Source organism: Lynx canadensis, chromosome B2 (genome assembly GCF_007474595.2).
Source record: "Lynx canadensis isolate LIC74 chromosome B2, mLynCan4.pri.v2, whole genome shotgun sequence".
Classification (NCBI taxonomy): Eukaryota; Metazoa; Chordata; class Mammalia; order Carnivora; family Felidae; genus Lynx; species Lynx canadensis.
The window spans coordinates 77,306,056-77,333,179 of record NC_044307.1 but is presented as its reverse complement, the minus strand read 5'-3'; the positions used below and the strand labels follow the sequence as shown (position 1 = coordinate 77,333,179).

Here is a 27,124-nt window from a genome sequence, read left to right as displayed (position 1 = left end):
CTGGCCAATTTAGGCCCAAGCAAATGTGTTTTATCTACTGTGTCTACATCTTCAGAATAGTGAAGTTTCACGTATTCAGATCATCTTACAAAAGGAAAGCAACATCCAAAATTCAGACATCCAAGGTGAATACCTATCAATAAAGCTTTCAGTTCTTATGCAATAAAGTGATGGTCAACTGGTATAGTTTAGGCCCCTTCCCAAGGTACTACTACTCAGTATGAATCTACCTCAAGCTATTGTTTGCATATTAATTTTTAAAGACCTTGAATTTTGTAACAGGCTGTCCCTCCTTGCAACCTTCCTCCCTCCCCTCTTCCTCTAAGCACAGGCCCTGCACTCCTGGGGACCACTCACCATGGCATCACAAATCAGGTTGCCCATGTTGCATTCCTTAAAGCGGCATGACTGAGTGGAGCCATCCAGATAGACAATTGTTTTCCCTAATTCCTGAGTAGAAAAATTGTCTAATTTTATCCTCCATTTGTTAATGTCTGCTTTTATGCTTGGATCTAGAAAAAAGTAAAACAGAAGAAAACAAAAAACAAAAAACAAAAAAATCAGTTGCCATTAAGGCAGATCTCACCCTGGCCTAAATTTTGGAGAAGGAATCAAAGATCATTTAGCTTACCTGTTGTGACTATACATTTCTTTACCCTATTTGTCTACATTTTCGTTTTGACTATAAAATTTCCTCAGAAAATTCTGTTCCTTGGTAATAAGACTAGGAATGGATCTGAACTTAAAGATGCACTGAGTATCCTAACATCAACTCATCACACCTGAATGAGCACCTGTGGACCCACTTGGGATAGCCTTGGGGGGCGGGGGGCGTGGGGAAGAGTGGGGATGATGAAAGGTCCCCAGGGCAGGTCTACAGGGCCTTCTGAGGTTCTGCTGTGCAGTCCCGGCCTCTCCCTCTGGCTGTTGAGATGGTCTGTGCTGTGAGCACAAGCTCTGCAGGGCACCCCACTGCCCATCTCTCCCTGGTCCAATCATGGTGAGAGAGGCCCAGGGCTGTGGTCATGTACACCACATGTAAACAGGTGACATAAGATGTATTTTATTCTGAGTCCCAGACAAAAAAGTAAAAAAGACACTCCCTCATGTGATAAAGAAACAAAAGCCCACTGAGACTGGGCAACTTGCCATGGGCACACTGCTGGTGGTGGGGCTTTGAACCCCTTTGCAGCTCTCCTCTGGACATGAGCTGAGTGGCTTTTCCATGCCTGGACAAAGCTTGAAAAGACACAAGAGGCAGTGACACGGTGTCTGATGCTGAGAGGAACTGGGAAAGCAAATGGGATATTGGGCATTTGAGTGTATTTTCAATCTTCTTATCCATGAAGAGGGCAAACTTGAGAGAATTCTATTCTTTAAAGGTGTTACAGCCTTGCCCTGAAACATTAACAACAAGAACAAAGTCCAGCCATCATTTACTCACCTTCCACAATGCTGCTGTTGAGAAGAATGGGATTTCCATGCGAAGCGATGACATTTCCTTTTTCATCAAACTCAACCTTCAAATAGCCTAAGTATTTGCCAAAAGCATAAGCCTGGACCACAGGAACCTTCCGCCCATCATCGGACGTGACTATGAATGGGTACTTCCCAGCTGGCACCTCTTTGGAAGGTGGAGTGCCTAAAACAGAAGAGCCAAAGCTGATCAAGTCAGCCCTTGTACACAGCTTGGCTGCAGGCCAGCAGGCCACAGGCCAGATGACAGGGAATTCTGAATTGATGATGTGCTAGCTGCTGCCCCACATAGCTTGTCTTTCAGAGCTGTGCTAGGACATCTGCCCATTTCCGAAGGCCCTTTTGGCACATGAATCCTTCCATTTTCAACTCAGCAGGTGTTTGGTAAGCTCTTCCCACATCTATGGTCCTGCGCCTGGTACAGTGGGGGACAGAAAACGCGGTGGGGCCAAGATTATTCTACCTCTATCCTGACTCAGGCTCAATTCTCAATAGCTGGGTAGAATAGCCAAGCCATTTCACTTCCCTGTATTTCAGTTTCCTCACCTGTAAAATGGGCGAAATAATGATTCTTACTTCACAGGGTGGTCTAAACTTCCTAGCATAGTGCCTGGCACACAGTAGATAATAAATGTGTATTTCCTTCCCTTATGAGGTGATGACAACCTCTAGAAACCCTAGACGTACAATCTAGAGCTTAGGATCCTTAGTGGAACATGAGTAGAAACAACTGAGCCTGTCCTCAGGTTTTGCTGCTAAAATTGGAATTCCTTTAGGTGCTTTTCAGAAGAGCCACGTTCACCCTGGCAGTCAACTGGCACGCACACTACTCATCCAGCCAGACCTCATACAGGCTAGATTCTGCCGACTTCTGTCTCAAAGGGGTCCCCTGGGGACAGCCTGGGAGCCAACTCAGACCCAGAGGCTGAGAGGCTCCCCCCACCACTGCCTCCTGGACACACGCTTGCACAAGGGTGGGGAGCCCTGCCATATGGGGCACAGGCCCTGGCTTCTAAGCATTTGGCATGTTTCTGTAAGTGCAACGCTCCTTCAGGCACACTGCAGTTCACGTCTTACCTCCAGAGAGCTAATGACCCAGTTTGGCTGTTTTGAATCACAGATTATAGGTGGCTCAGTCGCTTGAGCGTCTGACTTTGGCTCTGGTTATGATCCCATGGGTTCATGGGTTTGAGCCCTGCACTGGACTTGCTGCTGTCAGTGCAGAGTCTGCTTTGGATCCTCTCTCCCCTCTGCCCCTCCTCCGCTCTCTCTCATGCTCTCTCTCTCTCAAAAATAAACAAACATAAAAAAAAACCCAGATACCCTTGACCCACTACTCTTTCTACTCACCCTCCAAACACCCTGACCAGTCCTTCCTATTAGAGGTTTACAGAGGGCCCAGGAAAACTTCAGCACATTTGTTACTCACATGGATTGGTTATGAGAGCTGGCCCAGAGCCAGGCTGTGCACTAGATCTCATTTAATCTTCTAAGCATTCCATGAGGCAGGTTCTATTACTATCTCCACTTTACAGATGAGAACGTTGATTGTCATAGGCAATGTGCCCAAGGTCACACTGGTACATGCGTTATGTGCAGTATGGCTGGTATATGAAGGAGAGCAGACTGAAAGTGGGGATGAAACTGGAGCTTCTGTTCTCTCCACTGCCCAACACAGCCTATGCTTGCTTGTCTCACAATGCCTGAAAGAGTCGGTTGCCAAAGGTCGCTCACTAAATCCAGTGCTGCACCTTTCCACCCCAAGCTGTTTCTGGGTTTCTCTTTTCACCTAAGACAAGCTGGGGTGGATGTCATGAAAACCTCACTCCTTCTCTGGTCCTATAGAGCAGCCCCCATTCCAGCCTAATACCAAAGAGCAGAAGTGCAGCAAATACCAGCACCTCAGAAGCAGGAAACAGCTGTTGCCCACTTTAGTTTCCCATTTTCTTGCTCCCTCTGGAAAAAAAAAAAGAAAAAAGACCAAAGTTTTGGAACTTGACTCTTCCAAAAGCACCTGACTGGAGGCCCCGTGCAGGGCTTGCCCCATCTCCACCTGTGGTGTACAATCTCATGGGTGACTGGCAGGTGTCAGCCCTAACAGTTATAGATGATCTCACGCATTGCAGAGGAGCAGAGAAGGTTAACACAGTCATCATCCTCATTCTTCTCTGCACTGGTTCTTATTTGGGCAATCCTGGAGCCTGGACCAGGGCTGGTGTGGTAGCCCCTCCTCACCTTCTCACCTGGGTAAGGTTAGAGACAGTAGTTCCTCCTATGAACCCAGAGATGCAAGTGCAATTGGGAGGTGCAGTTCCCAACACGTCCACGAGATGGCAGAGAACACTTCGTCCAGGAGGAAAAGGCACTGTCAGTTTTAGAAAGGACTCTGGCAGTTTCCTGGACACCCCAGAGAAGGGCAAGCCTGTTTTTTTTTTTAGCCTTTCTTATTCTGCCTCACAAAGACATAATCAAACTTGAAATGAGTGTAACAGGATTTCGAGGACACAGTCAAATGCCTCATCAAATCAGCATGCACTCTACAAATAGGAGCTACTAACCCCAACTCCAGTCTGACAGGGGACATTCTCTGGTTCTGAAAGGCCTTGATGTTCCTTTTGTTAGAACATGAGACATATCATCTGCTTCTTAAAGGGACTTAATCAGGAACAAGGAGGATGCTTCCCAGAGGCTGAGGAAATAGCTGGTCCAGTTTGGCTAGTCTCTGCCTCCTCCACAGCTGAATGTTCTCTGCGTCTCTGAAGAGTTAGTGGCTCTGTTAGAAAACCACTAACAGAGAAGCCATCCAGGGCTTCACATTTTCCATACTATTCTATTCAGCCAAAGATGCTCATGCCCAAAATGTTATTTCCGCACAGAGCCACATGTCTGTCTTTAGAAACCCAATTTGTCATCTTGGCAGGAGAGACATTATTCACCAGAACTCCATTCCAGCCATCTAGTAAGTAAATAATCTGGGAACCAAACATGGAGAAGCCAAGGAATTGTGGGCTGACATTTAGAGTCTGTAAATGGGGCATTTCCTAGAATAGCGTGAACGCCTGACGGAACCCACCAGGGTTCTGCCCTGGGGGCCTTGGCCACAGCAGCTCCTCAGGAATGTGACAGTTCTAATTACAGGCCTGGGCAACTGCCCTGCCAGTAGGCAGAAGGGGCCAAGATGATGGATCATGTGACAGAGGTGCCAAGAAGCAGGCCTTTGACATGGTTTTCAGTTGGTTAAATATAGTATAGAATGTTTCAAGGCAGTCCTTGCTACAATTTTATTGTGTATGGGACCAGTTTAAGAACTTCCATGCTTCCTATGTGGTACATATATGCAACACAATATTAGCCATAAAAAAAGGATGAGCTCTTGCCATTTGCAATAACATGGATGAATCTAGAGGGTATTGTGCTAAGCAAAATAAGTTGGACTGAGAAATACCACGATTTCACTCACATGTGTAATCTAAAAAACAAAACAAATAAATTAACAAAAAGCAAAATCGGACCTATAAATATAGAGGAAAAAACTGACGGTTGCCAGTGGGGAGGAGTGCAGGGGTTGGGCAAAACAGGTGATGGGGAGTGGGAGACACAGGCTTCTGATTATGACATGAATAAGTCACAGGAATAAAACGCAAAGCATAAGGAATATAATCAATGACATGATAATAGCCTCATATGGTGACAGAGGGTAGCTACAACTTGTGGTGAGCACAGTATAATGTATAGAGATGCTGAATCACTATGCTGTGTACTGAAATTAACACAATGTTATGTGTTAAGTAGACTCAAAAAAAAAAAGAGCTTCCATACTTCCTATGAAAGGACTAGATAAAAGTAATTAGTAATTAGCATATTTCACACCATTGCTTCTAAGGGAGAGTCTCTTTTTTAACTTACTTGGAAGTGCTTGGTCTGTCTACTTCTCTACCTCTCCTCAGGCAAGCCACACTCCTGGTCAGCATTATCTTGTGCCTGGGTTACTGCGATGGCCTCCTAACTGGTCTGTATGCCTCTTCTTTGCCTCTTTTTTTAAAAAAAAAAATTTAATGTTTCTTGATTTTTGAGGAAGAGAGAAACAGAGTGTGAGTGGGGGGAGGCAGAGAGAGAGGGAGACACAATCTGAAGCAGGCTGCAAGCTCTCAGCCATCAGCACAGAGCCCGATGCAGGGCTTGACCTCACAGACCACGAGATCCTGACCTGAGCCGAAGTCAGACGCTTAACCAGCTGAGTCACCCAGGCGCCCCTTTGCCTCTTTCTAATCCAGTTTCCACACAGCAGCCTGAGTGAGGTTTCTAAAACATAAATATGATCATGTGTTCCCTGGTTTAAAATATCTCCTACTGTCGTAGGAAAAACAGGACAATTTTTGACAAGAATATCATAACCTACGTGATGTGGCCCTTTCTTGCCTTGCCAGCTTCATCTAGACTGACCACCCTGTGCATCAGCAGTCTCGGCTTCTCTCACTCCCAAGCCACACCTGCCTCCAAAGCCTTGGACTGTGGGTTGCCACCTGAAGCCAAAGGCCTACATGTGCATTTGTGACATTTTGCTTCAGTTTAGTCTTCTGTAAAATGGGGAAAATAACAATACCAGCCTCCATGCTTGCTGGGTGGGTTACAGAAGTTAATGCAGTGAGGAAAGCCTACGTTGGTAAATGCTCCATAAAGATGAGTGATCATTATTTACCAACTTTAGCTCCTGGATTCTTTCTGATCTCAGCCCAAATGTCAGCTTTTCAGGAGAACACTGTGTGACGATCCCCCAGCGTTGGTCAGGTTTTCCTATAGATGCTCTCACAGCATCTGGAACTTCTCCCTTCATAGCATGTTTGTAATTATATATGATAAGGTTGATTTGTTTGCATACTTAAAAAAATCTGATCAGGGTCGATATCCCTTATAAGACAAGTTCCAGGAAAACAGGGGCTGCCGTGTCTCCTGGGTTTGCCCAGCGTACAGCAGGCATTCAATAAATGTTTGCTAAATGACTAAGCTTAAGTAGGTTAGCCAACACTTTCCCATGGATCAGACAAGACTTCTATGCTTTCCCTGTAGTGACATCCATATGCCCGAGGGGGCAGGGTCTGAGTGCCCACCCCTTCTTCCAACTCCTTTCAATTCAATTTTCTCAACTAATGAGCTGGGTGGGGCTTGTAAAGCAGAACCAGGGCTGGGATTCAAGAGAATGGGTTTTGGTGCTAGCTCTCTTTCAGTGTGGTTTCATGACCTTGACGCAGACATTCAGCTTAAATTGGGGGCCTAAATTTATCTCCTAAACGTGTAAAACAAGAGATTTGGGGGTGTCTCAGTGGCTAATTTGGTTGAGCGGTTGACCTCGGCTCAGGTCATGATCTCACAGTTCGTGAGTCCGAGCCCCACGTCGGGCTCTGTGCTGACAGTCCAGAGCCTGCAGACTGCTTAGGATTCTGTGTCTCCCTCTCTCTGCCCCTCCTCCACTCATGCTCTCTTTCTCTCAAAATAAATAAACATTTTAAAAAAATAAAACAAGAGATTTAACTTTTTTTTTTTTTTTTTTTTAGAAACTAGATCTCCTGCATGCAGGAAATCTTGGGGCAATGCGAGCCATAAAACAGACTTCTCATAGTGCAGGCTGAGGTGTGCTGGGCGAGTCCAGCTTCAGGCTCCTGGCCATGGGTGCTCTTCAGGGCACAGTTTGGAGACTACTGCCCGACAGGCCCTTGGTGCCCAGCTAGTCAGGCCTGCTGCTCCATCCCCGGCCTCTGGTGTAGCTACACCAAGCAGCTTCAAGCATCTAAGACCAAAGGCTCTCTCCTGTTTTCCCAGCCAAGAGGTCTTTGGCAACCAGAGGGGTGAATCACAGTGTCCTTGGCTACCTCTGTATCCACCCGTGACAGCATGACACTTTAGCTGTCATGTTGCCTTAAGGGAACTCAGTGAGCCACGTAATATTCTCCATATCTGGATGGTGTCCAGATTTACTGCTCAAATACTCACTCTTGGACATTCAGTGATGACTGGGAGGTCTGAAAGAGATGATGAGTCATGGAGCCGTACCCAGAGTGGGCACAAAACCCTCATGAAATCCAGTCCAGGCTGTTGGCCTGAACCCAGTTCTGGCTGGTTGGAGCAAATAAGGGAGTCCTGTACAGTAGGCATGAAGTCACTACAAATTCATTCACTCATTCAACATTTACCAAGCTACAACAGGTATCCAGTGTTTTGGATCTCTACTGCTCTGCAGGGTCAGGCCCCAATGTCTTTGCTTTATCTCCATGAGGTCAGGAGACACTGCTTGATGGAGACAGAGTAGGGGAAGGAGTGATGCCCCAGCTGTCTGCCATGCTCTTCTCTTCCCAAGAGGATCCAGCTACACCTATGGCCTAGTAGCTTTCCAGGTACCAGACTTCCCATTCACTTTTTACATTATAGAACAGGGTTTTATATAACAAATTAAAAGTAAATCATAACCCTGTCTTATCACTATGGCCTGTTAAAATGCAGAGTCCAAAGGAATGGGATGGGGAGAGAGAGAGACTGGTTCTCATCTTAACACGACCTTCTTGCAGTTTCATTTACTCACAGTGCTATTTTCAGAAGTAATAACTATATCTTGCATTTAGTTCCTTTGGAGAAAACATGTGGGAATAGCTCTCTTCCTTGCAGCTTTCAGATTCTGTAAGCCTAGTAGGCTGCACCCCTTCTCTTCATTCTGACATGAGAGCAGTCAGGTAATCTTGGGGTCAGCTCCAAGTGCACAATGATTGTACTCACAAGAACCTGGAATGACGTTCAACATTGCAGGGGGAGCAGTTCATGCACTGTTTTGGTCTTGCCTCATTTAAAGCTGAGTTTTAGGGGGGTGGGAGGGAGGGAAGGGTGGGTGATGGGTATTGAGGAGGGCACCTTTTGGGAAGAGCACTGGGTGTTGTATGGAAACCAATTTGTCAATAAATTTCATATAAAAAAAAATAAAGCTGAGTTTTAAAAAATATGGGCTAGCTACAGTACAATGAAGTTAATTTAATAGGTGGTAACCAGCATTAAAAAAAAATTAAATAACAGGGGCGCCTGGGTGGCTCAGTCGGTTGAACCTCCGACTTCGGCTCAGGTCATGATCTCACAGTTCGTGAGTTTGAGCCCCGCGTCAGGCTCTGTGCTGACAGCTCAAAGCCTAGAGCCTGCTTCGGATTCTGTGTCTCCCTCTCTCTGCCCCTTCCCCACTCATGCTCTGTCTCTCTCTGTCTCTCAAAGATGAATAAATGTTTAAAAAAAATTTTTTTTATTTAAATAACAGAACAGAAAATATCAGGTGCAATCCAGATTTTTTGTGAAATTTTCTTTCAGGTATGTGTGTGTGTGTATGTGTGTGTGTGTTGGGTTATGTGCATGGCAAGACGTAAAATTCCAAGGGATGTATTATTTTAACTATATTTTTATTTGCTTATCATATTTAACTTTAAGTTATGCTAGTTCCAAAAACAATTTAGAGGAATTTTTGTTTGTTTGTTTGTTTTTTTAAGGCTGTGCAGATTTATTTAAACAAGCAAATATGCTTCATCCCCTACTGCATCCTGGAATTACCTTCAATTGTAAATTCATCCCTCAAAATGAAGAGTATTAAACTTGAATGTTTTCATGAAAACAAATTTAATCTGGCTAAGCAATCATGAAATGTGAAATAAATGACTAAGACTACAGAGGCAGTTTTCTTTCAGAGCCTGTAATTATCTACCTCAAGATTTATGTATAAACAAATTATGATATTTATGCCCAAATCTTTCTTTCATCCAGTCATTCATCAGCAACTAAATTCATCTACTTAGCAAAAGGCACATACTGTTTTGCAGTACTTTGTTGGCTGGAACGAAATTGCAGGGACAAAAGGACACAGGCTGCAGCATTAATGGGAAGCCAGGCATGATCACTGAGCCTTTTCAGGCCCATCAGGGCACACTAATCGATGGCCACACATCAAGGCTGTGGATGACCAATTGGTGCTGTGGGACGGCACTGGGTAAGACGGTGTAAAGGCGAATCATGAGGAACATGGAAATGAGTTTAGCATCTGAAAGGAGGGGTAGATTCCTTTGCTTGTTTATGCACTGTTTTGGTCATGCTTGATTTGGAGCTGAGTTTTTCAAAATATGGGCCAGCTACCATATGAGGAAATTAATTTAATGGGTGGTAACTGACACTTAAAAAAAATGAAACAGTGGGGCGCCTGGGTGGCTCAGTCGGTTAAGCGTCCGACTTCAGCTCAGGTCACGATCTCGCAGTCCGTGAGTTCGAGCCCCGTGTCGGGCTCTGGGCTGGCAGCTCAGAGCCTGGAGCCTGCTTCCGATTCTGTGTCTCCCTCTCTCTCTGCCCCTCCCCGTTCATGCTCTGTCTCTCTCTGTCTCAAAAATAAATAAACGTTTAAAAAAAAATGAAACAGTAGTACAGAAAATATCAGAGTGCATTCCAGGTTCTTCGTGACAGTTTTCTTTTTGTGTGTGTGTGTATATGTGTGTGTGTGTGTTTGTGAGCGTGTGTGTTTGTGGCATCATGTACAATGCCTTTCTTAGTATGGTTCGAAGCTGGTACAGTCTGAAACACTATCCCACAGGACGAAGGGGGTGGAGGCAGACATCTAGGTCCAGCTGTGTGTCTTGTGTTTTTTTGACATTGCCTCAGAGAAAAGCTAAGAAAAGGCACCAAGGGAGGGTTTTTCACAGATCTCATCCACAGAATTGGGACATAACTGAAATAAGGACAGCTCAAATACTAGGCCTTGTCCTGAGGGGCCTCAGCCACCTGTTCATGACATAGGTCAAGTCATGATGACCTTTTATAATAGGGTTGTTTCCATCCTCACTCTGCAGATGAGATCAGACAGAGACAGGATCCCGCCACCACTCAGTGGCACAGCCAGCATGACCCCAGAGTCTTCACTTCTACCCAGTGGTGCCCCATGACTTACTCCGATGGGATTTTCTCTGGTCTGGTGCTCTCAGCCCATCTAACTCCCCTGGAGTTACTTAAATGGCTCCCAGATGTTTGACCGCAACACTGCTCACACTAAGAAATTCACATCACCACCAGTGCCCGCCACTGTTCTTGTCATACTTATGTCCTGCGCCCTATGCACTTGGGAGCTAGCTGTCCTCACCATCTCACATACATCTTTTCCCATGAAACAATGTATGTTCATATGAATAATGTTAAATGCCTAACCTATTTTAGTCTAGTCTGTTAAAAAAATTTTTAACCCACTAATTTATATCACAACCATTAATGGATGTAATCCAGTTTGAAATTTTTCTCTAGCCTATGTCTAGCAAGAGATAAAATACTTACGAAGGAACTGAATTAGTAAGGAATCAATTATGTAGATACCAGCATTCTTTACTTTTTCTTTTATTTTAGAGAGAGAGAGAGAGAGAGAAAGCAGGGGAGACGGGCAGAGGAAGTGAGAGAGAGACTGTTAATCTTGGGGCTTAATCCCACGATTTGGGATCAGGATCTAAGCCAAAATCAAGAGTCAACTGACTGAGCCACCCAGGCACCCTCAGCATTACATGAAGTAGGTCCCCAGTGTCACCATTTTGATTGGTATATTTTCACTGGTGGGCAGTCTCAATACCACTGCATGCCAGAACACAGCTATTTACACTTTATGAAGTGCCTTCCCAGGAGTACACACACCACCTCACATCATTTTCACAACAATGTGGCACTTTGAGTATTATCTCCATTTTGAAACAAAGCTAACAGGTTCAGACAGGGTGTGACCTGCTCAAGGTCTCTGACGTGAGTCAGGAAGGAAGACTTCTGACCCTATGTTGTGTTTCTTTCTTTTCATAATTTGTGTTTCTTTGGCTGATTGCAAAAGCAACATGCATTCGTTGTTTGAAAATAATTGGAAGTGCGAAGAAGAAAGTAAAAATTACCTGTATGCTCTTTTTAGTGATAACCTCTTTTTTAACATTTTTTGGTACTTTTTTTTTTTGTACTGTTCAGGGTATTTTTTATTTTTAACCTTTTAAAAATAGGATCACCTTAGATAGCCCACACAGAGACGGCCAAAGCAGCAATCTCTTCAAGGAGAGGGTTGTGCCCCACCAAAGCCTGCCTTTGCACTGCTGATAAAAGTCAGTTACCAGCCAAGCCCTCCTCCTTCCCTTCCAAATTCTTGAAAGTACTTCAATGCTCCAGGTAGTGGTGGTGGGCAGGGGGCATGGTAGGAAAGACTGACTGAGCTAGACTCAAAAGTTTTGGGACATTATAGGTTCCAAACAGAAGGAAAAAAAAGAGGTTTTCTAACTAAAACTACCTAACACTAAGGAGAGAGAGAAGGAGGGAGTGGGGGGGAGGGCGGGGGGAGTGCATGCCTTCAAGAGCAACAGTACCTATTGCTTCCAGGACGCTCATAGTCCTAAGTCCCGGTACACAGTAGTAAAGTTAGGACTGGAACCCAGAGTTCCAGCTCCTGCTCGTGAACCTACAAATCAAATCCTGTCACCTTGATCTATGAAGGCCTTATTTATTTTGTTTATGCTTAAAATTTTTTATATGACATGTTGCTTTTTGATATAAACTGACTTTTGGCTGGGGCCTCACAGTAATCTTTTTATTTTACATGTATACTTTATTTTTTTTAATTTTTTTTATATGTTTGTTTTTGAAAGAGAGAGAGAAACAGAGTGTGAGCAGGGGAGGGGCAGAGAGAGAGGGAGACACAGAATCCAAAACAGGCTCCAGGCTCTGAGCTGTCGGCACAGAGCCCAGATGCAGGGCTCGAACCCACGAACCATGAGATCATTACCGGAGCTGAAGTTGGACAGTTAACTGACTGAGCCACGCAGGCGCCCCTACCTGTATATTTTATGCATATATTTTATATATATAATATACATAAATAAATAGGAGCTGACATAATCATTAAACCAATAAATTATTGTTAGGAATGTCTCTGAATAAGATTTACAAGTTACTATGTATGTGTATTATACATCTATTACAGGGGCGCCTGGGTGGCGCAGTCGGTTGAGCGTCTGACTTCAGCCAGGTCACGATCTCGCGGTCCGGGAGTTCGAGCCCCGCGTCAGGCTCTGGGCTGATGGCTCAGAGCCTGGAGCCTGTTTCCGATTCTGTGTCTCCCTCTCTCTCTGCCCCTCCCCCGTTCATGCTCTGTCTCTCTCTGTCCCAAAAATAAATAAACGTTGAAAAAAAAAATTATACATCTATTACATATCATAGAAATATACATAATATATATTATATGTTAAATTGTAGTAAAAATAATAATAACAGTTACAAAGACAAAGACACAAAGTAAATTATCTGGACATTGTGGCCAGTGTAATCCTTCTGAAACAATTACCTGTATAAAGAAATGTATTGGAGTGTCCTCCTACCACGATGTCCACGCCCTTCACTTTCTGAGCGATGAGTTTATCCATTTCAAAACCAGAGTGTCCCAGTGCAATAATTTTGTTCACATTTAGAGTTTTTAGTTTATCTACTTCAGGTTGCAATGCGGTGATTTCATCTTCAAATACTAAATTCCCTCCTAAGGAACAAGATAAGTAAAATGCACATTTATTAATAATTTTTATTATATTACTTATTACACATACTAACACATAGAGTCAAATCACCTTAATCTACCGAAGCTCTTAAATTACTGAAACCAAAACATATTTATAAGTTAAATATAAAATCCCTAAAATGCCAATAAAAATTCGCATCATAATCTTCAGTTACATTCACTTAATGTTGTATTAGTTTAAGGTTGTGAATGATACCATGTTGCTCTAATTCAATCTCAAGCTATGAGGAGGCTTCAGATCTGGAAGCCTATCTATTTTTTAAAAATCTGTTTTTGCCTGAGCACATCAGCATGTTGTGCTATGCATGTCAAGTCACTATGGTGTTGACACAGCTTAAATGTATACAGTGCTGTGTGTTGGTTCTATCTCAATAAAACTGAGTGGGGGGTGGGTGGGGAGGAACCTAGAGTACCTCTAAGGCTTTGTTTGCAAGTTCAGGATAATCCATCTTCAAACTTAAAACTCTGCTGGCAACTAGTCCTTGAATGCCAAGCTTAACACACCAGTTGACAACTGTCTTGTTCATTTGGTAAGGTCGACACTAGAGCAGTACTGAGCTCTGCATTAGACAGGGTCTCAGTCACACATTGCTGGCACTCGGCTGTGGACATTCTTCTCTGGCCACTTACTCCCCCTTGTAGTAGTAAAGGGAGCTTGTGCCCATGGGACAGACTGGTGAGTGTGGGTGTGACTGTGCAGACCCACACCCTGAAAATTAGCAACTCACAGACGTGCCATTGGACTCGTGGTGCTGTCACTGACGCACAGGTGACATTTAAACATCAGGAGTTGTAACAGCTCTGCCACCATTATCTGCCATGAAAACATCAAGAATAATCTGCTTCTTGCTGATTACTCCAAGAAGTCCAGGGCTCCCTGGTCACTCCTCAGTGCCATGTCACTTTCTCTGTGAGTTCCCTGAGCCTCCCTTTAAATTGACAAGGTATGTCCTCCCCCATGCCTCACTTGCTGTTCCCCTACTGTTTAGTACTTAGCACCTTCTGACACACCAAATATCTTACTCATTTATTTGCCCACTAAACCTGTAAACTCCAGTAGGCAGGGATATTTTTTTTTTTTTTTTTTTTTTGTCAGCAGCCCTGGTGCCTACACACAGGCACTCAGAGGAAAGAAAAAGAAAAGGAGAGAAAAGAAAAGAAAAAGAAAAGAAAAGAAAAGAAAAGAAAAGAAAAGAAAAAAGAAAGAAGGAAGGAAGGCAGAGAAAGAAAGAAAGAAAGAAAAAGAAGGAAGGAAGGGAAAGAAAGAAAGAAAGAAAGAAAGAGAAAGAAAGAAAGAAAGAAAGAATAACTATTGAGACCTTCTGAGAACACTACCATTCTCTGCTTTAGTTTGGCTGTAACTAGTCTTTGGACAAAGTTCAGAGAAATGCCTCTGAGAACAAAGGAATGTATTCTCCAAACGTGTCAGGAGCCTCTTGGGATCAGTCATCACACATATACAAAAGCATGGGATATGTTTCAGGATATCTTGAAGGGGGTTGTAGGAATTCCATTACCTAGCTAAAATAAATTAAATGTGCTAGAAATACCAGTTATACCTGTGGGTATGTAGGCAGCAGGACTGGAGGGATGGGGTTGGATCAGGGGCCAGAGATCTGTAGGAAGAACCCATGCACTGGGCCTGTGGTCTTGGTAGAAAGAAAGTGTCCCTAGAAATACTGTTCTATCCCCCACACCCCCCATCCCAGTGCTGGGATCAGTCCCGACACAATTCAGCCTTTCTCTCCTGGGAGCTGCGGTGACAGCATCATCCCTTCAGATCCCCCTTCTGTTACAACCTAGTAAAGGGCTAATATGGGGTGCTATCAGAACCCCAGCAAAGGGGGACTTATTTCTGGAGCCCCCATGTCTCTCCACCAACAACCTCTCCTTTCTTACTGGCGACTATTCAAGAAGGGATAACCTTTTCTCCCCATCATGCCTGAACTCCTTGATCAGTCATTCAGGAGGCCCTACAATCCAGTCCTCACCCAGCATTTTGCTTTCCCTGATTGGAACCTGTGTTCCAAGGAACTGAACTATGTGCTCCTTTGTGACTGTGGCCCCCACACTTCCCTGCTCTCATGTGTTCATTCTAGCAACACTTATTGAGAACTTCCCACTTGCTGGGTATGATACAAAACATGGAGCAGTGAATGAGACAGATAAGGTCCCTGCCCTCGTGAGGCTTGCGTCCTAGCATGTGATCTCACCGCTGGAATGCCCTTTGCCCCAGGATGCTTGTGTGCCCTCGAGGTGGCCAAGGAGGTTCTTCAAGTCTACAGGACCTCCAAGCTAGTCACTCACCCCCTGCTCCTAAAAGACGTTGCCCCACTCCCTGACTTCGTTCTTAGCTCTCTTATGGCATTTAATTACATTCTATTTTAAATGAACTCAAAAGCCAGCGGGTAGAATAGAAATTATAGAGACACATAATTAATTCAAATATTCAAGGCCACATCTTTATCCAAGGATCCTATGCTGGCCTCTCTACTAGGTTCTGGATGTTCACTGAGAAGAGACCCAGGCTCTGTCCTCAGCTGTTCAGGCCAGCACAGGAAGCTGACAGTAAGAGACAAGTGTAATGAGGGGGAGAGGTGTTTGCTGTGGGGCTGGGGACCCAGAGCAGGAGCGTCCAACCTGACGGGAACCAGGGGCAAGGGCAGCAAACACCGGGCCATGTCACCCCAGGCCTACTGACATTGGCAATTGTTCTGTTAGCAGTCATGCAGCCTGGTTCACTCTGCAATCTGCATATGCTCCTCTTTGCAGAAAACCCCTGGAAGGCCCGAACCACAGCAACCCCCTCAAACTGGGGGGAGGTCGGATCACCAACCAGAGTGGGAGGCAGCGGCCTGCTGGCCTGTCATGTGCAGAATGAAGCAGAGGACTATGGTCAGCTGGGCGGGGTTCAGAGCAGCCTAAGACTGTCCAGGTCCCACTGGTGGGACCACACACTTTTTAGAAGAGCACTTCTGAAACATGTTGAGAGCTGGTGACTCATCATGTCCACAACTACCCCGGGGCTCCATAATGACCTCAAAAACAGCTATTTATTGACTGTGTGTCACACAGTATGCAAAGGCTTAGTCACCTGTGGGACAGATGCCTACCTGCCACCTGGAGTGCCTGATAATTCCCACCGCCCCTACCAGCAGAGAGGAGAGAAGGCCTGTGCCTGCCCTGTCTCCAGGCTGGCTGTACAACCTTTCCCTCAGAGCAGAGCCATGCTGCTCAGGGCCAAGCAGGGCTGACCTTGTTGCTGTTTCCAATGGCTTGGACCTATTGTCACAACAATAATAAATATATCATTTTTTAATTGTTAAATGATAGTAAGCCCTTTATCAGTTAATTCTTTTAAAAAAAATTTTTTTTCAACGTTTATTTATTTTTTTTTTTGGGACAGAGAGAGACAGAGCATGAACGGGGGAGGGGCAGAGAGAGAGGGAGACACAGAATCGGAAACAGGCTCCAGGCTCTGAGCCATCAGCCCAGAGTCTGACGGGGGGCTCGAACTCCCGGACCGCGAGATCGTGACCTGGCTGAAGTCGGACGCTTAACCGACTGCGCCACCCAGGCGCCCCTAAGTTAATTCTTAATGAAAACCCTTATTTCTGGATAATACCAGCTCCTAGTTTTCCTTCTCCTCTTTCTCTCTCTTTTTCTTTCTTTTTCTCCCTTCCTCCCTCCCTTCCTTCATTCCTTTTTTTTTTTTTTACACTATGTTCACCACAAGGTAGCTACCACCTGTCACCACACAATGCTACTATAATACCACTAACTTCCCTATGCTGTATCTTTTATTTCTGTTAGTTTCCCTTTTTTTCTCCAAATATGGGAAGAAAATTGGTTTGCATAATTTAGAAAAAATATAATTTTTGTTCTTACTGCCAAAGTGTTTTGGTGAAAGCGTTCCTGTAAAAGTGGCTCAAAATGTTTCTTTTTTATAAAATAACAATTTTTTAAAGTTTATTCATCTTGAGAGAAAGAGAGAGAATACATGAACAGGGTGGGGAGAGAAAGACAGAGAGAGGGAGAGAGAGAATTCCAAGCAGGGTCCATTGTCAGCACAGAGCCTGATGCAGGGCTTGAACTCATGAACCATGAGACCATGACCTCAGTGAAATCAAGAGTTGGACGCTTAACTGACCAAGCCACCCAGGTGCCCCCAAAATGTTTCTTGAATGATTTTAGGGTTATATGTGTACGTATGTACATATACAGATATATATACTACATGAAATATAGCATATATAAAATATATTTATATTAGGATATGTATACCATGAGACCTTTCAAGGATATGTATTTCTCAAAAAGCTGGATACAACAAAGTCATTAAAAAATAACAAAAAAGGGAACAAGGAGAGTTAACTAGACATAATAATCATACTAGAAAAGGAAACGTAAGGTAAATTGAGGTAACGCCCTAGCTTTGGGCTCTCTGGCTCTGCAGGCAATAGGGCAGTGAATTATACAGCTTTTATTCTCCAGTAAGTAACTCTGTAACGTTTAGTACTGGATGTAAATGGCTTTCTTGTCCAATTTTGAATGCACTGAATTAAACAAAGATACTGTGTATGTCAACAAAGAAGTTCAGTGAACAAAACAGCAATGTCTATAAGAAGTAATTTAGAACAATGTGGAAGTCACCAGACTGGTTTTATCAATGTTAACCTAAGTACGCCATTTGCCCAACACAGCACGCTGTTCCTACTCTTGCCTACAGCCCATACAAATAATGCCAAGCTCTGATTTAATACATCTATTTGCAAGCAACAAGTGCTATAAAAGTAGAAAATACCTGGATTTGAGAGATAAGGGGTTTCTTTTGAAGTATATCCAACAATTCCCACAACTTCATCCCCAACAGGAAGAATTTTATATGGCAAATAAAGTCCTGATATTTGAGATGCTAGTGGCCCCTTGGCTTTAATATTTGCACTCAGAATTGGAAATCGGGCCTCTTTGAGGAGTGGATCAATCAGTCCTTCTACGCCATTATCAAATTCGTGATTTCCCAGTGCCTAGTAGAAAGGGAAAAGAGAACAAGAATTAGGTACTCTGGAATTTCTGCAAAAACAAAAATATACTGTAAAGAATACTACATTAGCCCAGTGGCTCCCAAACCTGATAGGGTTCTAGGAGGCTGATGGCATGACCTCTGTCATCCTCACAACAGGAGATTTTACTCAGTGACCCTGGCGCTGAGCCCATGGACACACAGATCATCAGGTTCATTTGAGAATTGCTTCCCACATCCCACAGCACCTACTGAAGGTGGCATCAGTCCATGTAAGAGTCACTTGCAACGCTGTCCCTGCTGTCCTCAGATGTGGGGCAAGTTGGAGAGTCTGCCATTTCCTAAGCTCTGCCCAGGCTTTGCAGGTTGGTTTCTCTCATAAACCCACATTTCAACCCCCCAATGCAATTGTTTCAACATCCCATCTGCTGGGAGAACCATTAAAGTCAACAGGACTTTAGCAAAAGGCGACTGGAAATGTATTGTTGGTAGAGATGCCAGTGACCTCTCCTCCTCTGGTGTCCACATCATCTTGGTCATTTCTCCTTTATGTTCCCACAACTATGTCTTCCCAAGGGCTGTGTGGTCCTCTAATTCTTTGGGGAAAATGAAGATCCCCCAAGGTAACAGGAGATGGCATTCTCTGCATTTTGCAGGGGGGCACGGGTTTCCTCCTTCGGGCAGCTCTGGGCCATCGTGGGTTTCATTCCCGGCAGCTTCGCGTCCCAGGAAGATCAAGATGGTGAAATGTTCACCGACCTTCAGGGCATTGTTAACCCACTCGGAACACAGGACTTGGTGGGGAGCTGGCATGGTTTACAGGCAGCCTCACCTCCCACCTTCTTTGCTCTCTCCCATTCCTCACTGCTCTGGGAGTGGCTACTGGGTGCAAAACAACCTCTTTGACATCTGGCAGCTTCCCCCAGAGTAATACTGACAAAACACGCATTCCAGCCACCTCCTCTGAAAAACCCTCCGCCCCTTTCTCCCTTGGCCCTAGTATAAGCCCATGTCCCCCAGGCACCTACCTTCCTGTGCTGGCTGCAAGGCTGTTTTGCTAACTCAGTACTTAAACTAGTGAATCTCAAACTCTCCCACGGCACGCCTGATTTTGCTTCACTTTGCCGTTCATCTGGGAATAGACCTGAAAGTGCTGACTGGTGACCTCTCAACCCAGATTAGGGCCCTCCTGCATTCTCTTACAGGCCCCACTCCTTTCCTTCCTAGCACATTGCATACTCCAATGGCATGTTCAGCATGTCTGTGGAGTCCTCGCCAGACTGTGTGCTCCCTGAGCCACCATGTCCTGCTGTCCTCACCCTGCTCGGCGCTGCAGCCCTTCTCCACCCACACAGGTGCCCCTCTGAACATCTGTGGCTCAAAGAACTGTGTGTTTATGTCCTCACGCATATGTTTATACAGAGCAATACAATGTCTTCACATTCCCACACACCTGTCTCCCTAATGAAAGTCAGAATTTCTGAATTTGCCTCCTCCCCCACCTCCTCCCTCACCTCTGAGTATCCATCTTTACTTCCTTCCTCTTAACTAATGATTTCTCTCTTAAAGGCTGACCTAAGTCTTAAAGGACTTCCCAGCCTTGGGTAATCATCTTTTTATCATCTCTTTGTTACTGATTATTATTTTTAGTGTTTGTTTATTTTTGAGAGAGAGACAGAGTGCGAGCAGGGGAGGGGCAGAGAGAGGGACACACAGAATCTGAAGTAGGCTCCAGACTCTCAGCTGTCAGCACAGAGTCGATGCGGGGCCCAAACCCACGAATCACCACGAGATCATGACCTGAGCCGAAGTCAGATGCTTAACCAACCGAGCCACCCAGGTGCCCCCTTTTTATCTTCTCTTTAGAACACCATGATTTCTTCCTGTGGTGAAATCAGTCTCTCTTATGAGATTACAATTAACTATCTTGCTTAATTGTAAAGTCTTAAAAAGTGAATATTTCTATCATTCTTCATGGAGGATTATCCAATGTGTCAGTCACCTTGCAATTTACCAACAGCAATATATTGGTACCATTTGGCAATGGTTGGAGTTACCTTTTTCATTTATTTGTGGTTGTCTCCTTGCATGGTTGTCAACCTCGCGTGGTTGTCTCCCACTTTAACAGGTGGTGGGTGTCAGAAATAAAGTCTTGAAGACAAGACCAGGTCTCAGAGAACCTTATGGCTCAAAGAGCTCAGGAATGTTGAGTTTTATCACAAGAGCAGCGAAGAGTCCCTGTAGGACCTTAAAGTCGAGATTGACAAGATAAGCTTTGCATTTTAGAAAGATTATTCTGGCAGCACTATGTTGAATGGTTTAGAGAAGGGAATGGCACCAGCGGAAAGCCAGTGTGGGAGCTGATGCAGTGATCCAAGAGGGAACAGTGAGGACTGCATGCCGGGGAATGGATGGAACCAAAACATTGAGGCAAAGGTGGGATACTGGTTGTGGTGGGGTGGGGGGGCAGTGGTTGGTGAGGAAGAGCGAGTGGGGGGCATTCAGCTGCCCAGGGATTTCTGGCTTTATTGACAGGATGGTGATGGCAGCTTGGGCCAACATGAGGATTTCTGGGGGAAGGGGCTTTGAACACAGTAAATGTCGGTTCTTGTGAGTCCTTGGAGGGAAGTGGCCATGTGGCAGTTGGACATAGAGGTTAGCACTACCATGCGAGGTTAGCACTACCAATCATGAGCTTGACCTGAGCACACTTCTAAATCACAGCTTCCTCTGGAAGGGCAGCGAATGAACAAAGCAAAGGTTGTAATGAAAATGAGTCAGCATTTACCAAGCACTTGCCACACGCCAGCATCGTGCAAAGTGATTTTGTTAAGAAAGACTGATTTTGTGCTGTGAGATTGGTATTATTACTATTATCATTTTACAGATGAGGAAAACTGAGATCTAGAGACATAATGAATTGTTCAAGGTCACACAATTAGTGAGTGGTAGAGCTGGGATCAGAACCACTTATGTTTGACTGCAACCTTCTTAACCACTATGCTTATATATAAAGAGCTCTGCATAAGGCCTGGTATATATAGGGATTACTCAAAATAAAATCCTAAGTACCTGCAGTTTTCCATGCTTGGACTTATCTTTGTCCCTTTGTATATAACAGATAAATGATGATTGGTAGATCTAAATATAGATAGGTAGATGAATAGAAACGATAGAATAGAATAGGATAGACTAGAATAGAAATTTCTTTTTTACACCATGCCTTTACTACTTTATTCAATCAATGGCTTTAGCTCCTGAAGTGTGATGATCCTTCTAGAAGCGATACTTCCCGTGGACCCTTCTTTGAGCTCCCTCTCTGAGTTAGGTGCACATTCTCTGCTCTACTGCTCACCTCTGTGCAGCGCCTGCACCTGCCTTCTGAACCCCTCTAGCGCCTAGCACAGACTGTGGAGAAGAGCAGGGAGGCACCGCTGAATGAATACATGAATGAGCAGAAGAATCTCTAACAAATTTCTTTCTTCTATACACAGCTAACTTTTCCTACAAAAATGTATTCCTTTGCAGAAAACTGCCTTTGTAAATACTTACTTTCCTATAAACTCATATTTTCATTTCCCCACCATGACTTTCTCCGACCCATTTCTCCTCCATTGCATTCACTACAAGTTCATCATTCATAAGCTCTTCAGAAGGAATATCATACCACTTGCTTGAGAACACCACGCTTCCTGCAGGCAAACAGCAGGTGCTCAAGAAATGTGTTAAATAAACTGATTTTTTAAAGTTTTAATTTTAACTCTAGTTAGCTAACACACAATGTTATAGTACAATACAGATGAACCATACAGAAAAAAATTCTTATTCATTTCTATAATTTTTATTAACATGAAAATACCTTAGGAAGAGTCTGCCCAAGAGCACTCAGAGCAATGAAAGACATCCATGTCCCTTTACATCTTACAGAGCATTTGTAACACACACATAAGAGAATTTATGCAAATTCATACTGCAGTGTTGTTCCACTTTTCTGGGTCCTATCTAAATATTCCCACCCCTCTCCTTAAGTGCGCTTGTCATTTTTTTTGCTGTTCTGCCCACAGCCTCCCCCATGACTTTAACAACAGATCCTGATCTGAGCTAAACTGTTACCGGCTCTTATTGCTATAATCCTCACATCAGGCAAGTGTTTTTTCTGACCCAAATCATATTTTTTTAAGTGTTTTAATGTTTGTTTATTTTTGAGAGGGACAGAGACAGACAGCAGGAGTGGGGGTGGGGGGGGTGGTACAGAGGATCTGAAGTGGGCTCTGCAATGACAGCAGAGAGCCTGATGTGGGGCTCAAACTCATGAACCATGAGATCATGACCTAAGGCGAAGTCGGATGCTCAACCGACTAAGCCACCCAGGTGCCCCTGACCTAAATCATATTCTTATGCTTTCTCCTTCTCTCTTTTATTTTTGCTTTCCAAACACTGCATTTCTAATATTGGGTTCCTTTGTCTACAAGCCCTATTCATTCACTGATTCTAGATCTGACAACCTTGTATATTTTTACCATAAACACTAAATTTCACCAAATGCACTTTTCTGTAACTTAAGAGAGCTGAACCAAACAAAATGACCTCCACCATTGAAATCAGAGAAATTTAATGCGTGCACCTGGTTTAGCCCTGGCTCCCCACCCTCACTGCTCTCTTCATGCAGAAGAAGCCTAAAACACTATTTAAAAAGACAAAAAAGAAAAAAAAACTATTACTATTCTATGAAAAAAACTTTCCTCACTTTCCATCTAGCCCAGCCCAGCATGTTCAACCACCTGAACACCTGAAATGCTGCTGCCATTTAAAGCTAAAAACAAATGAAAATGTAAGGACAGGAAGAGAGAGATCTGATTCAAAATCCTCTTATTAAATTAACTCTGAGGGACAGAGTCTGATTTGTTTAACATCTTCTTTAGGGGTATGTTAATATTTACATTTGATGTGGATAGTTTGTCAAAGTCTAGTGGCTTTGGAGAAACTCTGTTGACTAAAGATAAAGCCCAGAGAGATTTTCAGGTCATATGAAGCAGTACTGGAAGAATGAAGATATTCTAAGACTTCTGACTCCAAGTTTCTCCCTGGATTATTAAAAATACCCTGCAGTGAGGATCGAGGGAAAGCTTGTGTCTACACTTCGGTTATCATTCTTATGAATTCTGAATACAGGCCAAAATCTACCTTCCCTTTGTGGGTAAACAATTTCCTTATTTTCAGGTGATTATGAGGTGACTACATCTCTTATCATTTTATTTCCAAATGCACTGTGTGCTAAACAGAATTTAAGCTAACATTCAATCACTGTCTCTTGGATACACTGCAAACAAATGCATGATATCATAATACCATTCTCCCCTTCTTCCCTACCTCTTCCTCTGTCCATGAAAGATGCCAGCTAATTAATTGATCTTTCCCACTCGGTTTGGACTGAGCCTCAGAATCCTTCTTACCTTAGCCCTACAGGGAGTTACTGTCAATCAACTACAGCTGGCACTGGAGATGAAATTGTTTTTCATGCTTGCCCTAATGATTATGTGCAGAATTGATTTATTGACTTCTAACAACAATAAAATATATCCTCAGTGAGTAACAAACGTTAGAGGCAATGCTTTCAAAGAAAGAAGGAAGAATCCTTTCTGACTTTTATTTCCCATGTTTGTTCCATGTATATTGTGGCTGGAATCTGCTACTGAATTCAGCGTTGATGCTCTGCTGCCTGACCACACTGTCCTCTGTGCCAACTTTCATGTTTTTTCTTTCCTAAGGCTCTTCTTAGGAGGTGCTGCTATTTATTCATTGCCTCCTTTCACCCATAAACAAATGTGCCCATTGGTACTGAGGCACTGGTATGAGTAAGTGGATGAACAGAAGAAATAATGAGGACACTCCTCATGGTAAAATTGAGAGAAAGAAAGCCCTTGGTGTAGGAGTGTGTCAGCCTGAGCCTTGATGCCAGGATTTCTTCAGCGTCTGCAGGAGACACAGAAGTCAGTGGCCATCCGACAGATTTCTATGAAGGTGTTTCATTATTCTGGAATATTTTACTTTTATGGAGAATCTTCCCTTTTTTTAAAAAATATAATTTATTGTCAAGTTGGCTAGTGTGTTCTTGGCTTTGGGAGTAGATTCCCATGATTCATCGCTTACATACAACACCCAGTGCTCATCCCAACAAGTGCTCTCCTCAATGCCCATCACCCAGTTTCCCCGCTTCCCCACCCTCCCCCATCAACCCTCAGTTTGCTCTCTGTATTTAAGAGTCTCTTGTAGTTTCCCTCCCTCCCTCTCTGTTTGAAACTTTTTTCCCCTTCCCTTCCCTTCCCCCATGGTCTTCTGTTAAGTTTCTCAAGATCCACTTATAAGCGAAAACATATATCTTTCTCCAACTTATTTCACCTAGCATAATACCCTCTAGTTCCATCCACATTGTTGCAAATGGCAAGATTTCATTCTTTCTCATTGCCAAGCAGTATTCCATAGTATATATAAACCACATCTTCTTTATCCGTTCATCAGTTGATGGACATTCAGACTCTTTCCATAATTTGGCTATTGTTGATACACTGCTATAAACTTTGGGGTACAAATGCCCCTATGCATCAGCACTCCTGTACCCCTTGGGTAAATTCCTAGCAGTGCTATTGCAGGGTCATAGGGTAGATCTATTTTTAATTTTTTGAGGAACCTCCATTCTGTTTTCCAGAGTGGCTGCACCAGTTTGCATTCCCACCAACAGTGCAAGAGGGTTTCCGTTTCTCCACATCCTTGCCAACATCTGTTGTTTCCTGAGTTGTTCATTTTAGCCACTCTGACCAGTGTGAGGTGGTATCTTAATGTGGTTTTGATTTGTATTTCCCTGATGATGAGTAATATTGAGCATCTTTTCATGTGACTGTGGGCCATCTGGACATCTTCTCTGGAAAAGTGTCTATTCATGTCTTCTGCCCTTTTCTTCACTGGATTATTTGTTTTTCAGGTGTAGAGTTTGGTAAGTTCTTTACAGATTTTGGATACTAACTCTTTGTCTGATATATCACTTGCAAATATCCTTTCCTGTTCTGTCGGTTGCCTTTTAGTTTTGATTATTTCCTTTGCAGTGCAGAAGATTTTTATCTTGATGAGGTCCCAATAGTTCATTTTTGCTTTTGTTTCCCTTGCCTTTGGAGACGTGTTGAGTAAGAAGTTGCTGCGGCTGAGGTCAGAGAGGTTGTTGCCTGTTTTCTCCTCTAGGATTTTGATGGTTTCCTGTCTCACATTCAGGTCTTTCATCCATTTTGAGTTTATTTTTGTGTGTGGTGTAAGAGAGTGGTCTAGTTTCATTCTTCTGCATGTTGCTGTCCAGTCTCCCAGCAGCATTTGGTAAAGAGACTTTTTTCCATTGGATACTCTTTCCTGCTTCATCAAAGATTAGTTGGCTATATATTTGTGGGTCCAATTCTGGGTTCTCTATTCTATTACATTTGTCTATGTACCAATACCATACTGTCTTGATAGAAATTTTCCCTTTCTGATCTGTCCATTTACAGTTGATTGATCAAAGCGATAAACAATATGCATTATTAAACAATATGCATTGACTCCCATAATTTATTTAAAATGTCCCCAGGGGCGCCTGGGTGGCTCAGTCAGTTAAGCGGCCGACTTTGGCTCAGGTCATGATCTCACGGTCCGTGAGTTCAAGCCCCGCGTCGGGCTCTGTGCTGACAGCTTGGAGCCTGGAGCCTGTTTCAGATTGTGTGTCTCCCCCTCTCTGACCCTCCCCCGTTCATGCTCTGTCTCTCTCTGTCTCAAAAATAAACGTTAAAAAAAATTTTTTTAAATGTCCCTAACACAGGGTAATATTTGGTAAATATTTACTGAATAAATGAACAAGTAAATAAATAACTGGTAGGAGAGGAGGAAAGTGACAGAGAACTAATTTCCAAGGCTGGACTTGTTGCTGGTTGCCACCAGCAGCCTCCTCCACGTAACCTAGAATTCTGTACTAGCATCATCATGTCTTGTGTGTGCTGCAATGAGAAACTGCAGTCTCTCTGACATCTAGTACCAAACTGGCAAAGAGTTCTGTTTTGAAAGCCTCTGATGAATGGTCACAGCAGGCACAGAGTGGTAATTTTAGCAGGAAACTTGGCCATAGAAGGCAAGGAAGGTGCAAATGCCTGGTTGTTGAGAAAGCCTCACAGGCCAGGAACCTGTTAGGCGTCACCTCACACAAAGCCTGCATTCTCAACTGGGCAGCATGTCCCAAAATCAAGCTGTGAAGAGGCCACAGCGGCCCAGTTCTGACGAGCTCCTGGTGTAGCATCCTTGGTCGGACTCTACCTGAAGCAGAGTTTTTATTCCAAGCGCTACAAGAAAATATAGATTTTTCCCAAGATTTGAAATGACCCCTCCCCCTCTCCATTTCAGGCTTGCCTGGCTTGAAGCAAGGCAAGGTGGGCAACAGACACTGAAAACGTGCCCACTGGGACAGGGCCAGTGGCCCAGAGGCCTGTTCCCCTTTCCTGTTTCTTATTTCAGGGGACATTGTATGGAACTGTCTGGCAGTGGTCTGGTGGTCACTGTCCTTTCTCCTTCACCCTCCCCATGCTTCCCCACTCCTGCCTGTCTGCTGGCCATTTAGGAGTCCCCTCCAGGTGGACGGCCAGCAGAGAAGGACACTTCTTGCCATTAGGCTGTAAGACACCTGTGAGGATGCACATGGTCCCAGGGTTAGGAGAGAGCCTTTACAACTCCTAAGAACACCCAGAGAATCAGGGAGATGCCTGGGCAGCCCTCCCCTTGTCCCCCTGGCTTCCCACTCATGGCCAACCAGCCAGGAAGGACTGTTGCTTCTGCTCCTACACCATCCTCTCTCAGGTGGTCTTCTCTACCACATTCCCACTGCCCCCTCTGCCTCCTCACTTCTCACCCACACCTTTCTGGAGTCTTCAAGTCAGCCTCCTGGCCACCAGGCTCACAAACCTCCTGCCACCGCAGGCCATCAGAATGCATTTCTGAAAACGCGTGTGCAACTGCTTCTAGCCCCTGCTTTGAGT

General features: G+C 44.1%; 1 protein-coding gene across 1 annotated transcript in view; it reads right to left on the bottom strand.

The window, feature by feature from the left end:
- NT5E (5'-nucleotidase ecto) overlaps positions 1-27,124 on the bottom strand; it is a 47,753-nt gene that overhangs the window by 9,311 nt on the left and 11,318 nt on the right. The window contains exons 2-5 of the mRNA XM_030315934.1: positions 17,865-18,087; positions 12,833-13,021; positions 1,445-1,642; positions 358-512 (exon numbers count right to left, since the gene is read on the bottom strand). Of these exons, the coding sequence (XP_030171794.1) occupies positions 358-512; positions 1,445-1,642; positions 12,833-13,021; positions 17,865-18,087 (765 nt within the window). The remainder of the gene's footprint in view (positions 1-357; positions 513-1,444; positions 1,643-12,832; positions 13,022-17,864; positions 18,088-27,124) is intronic.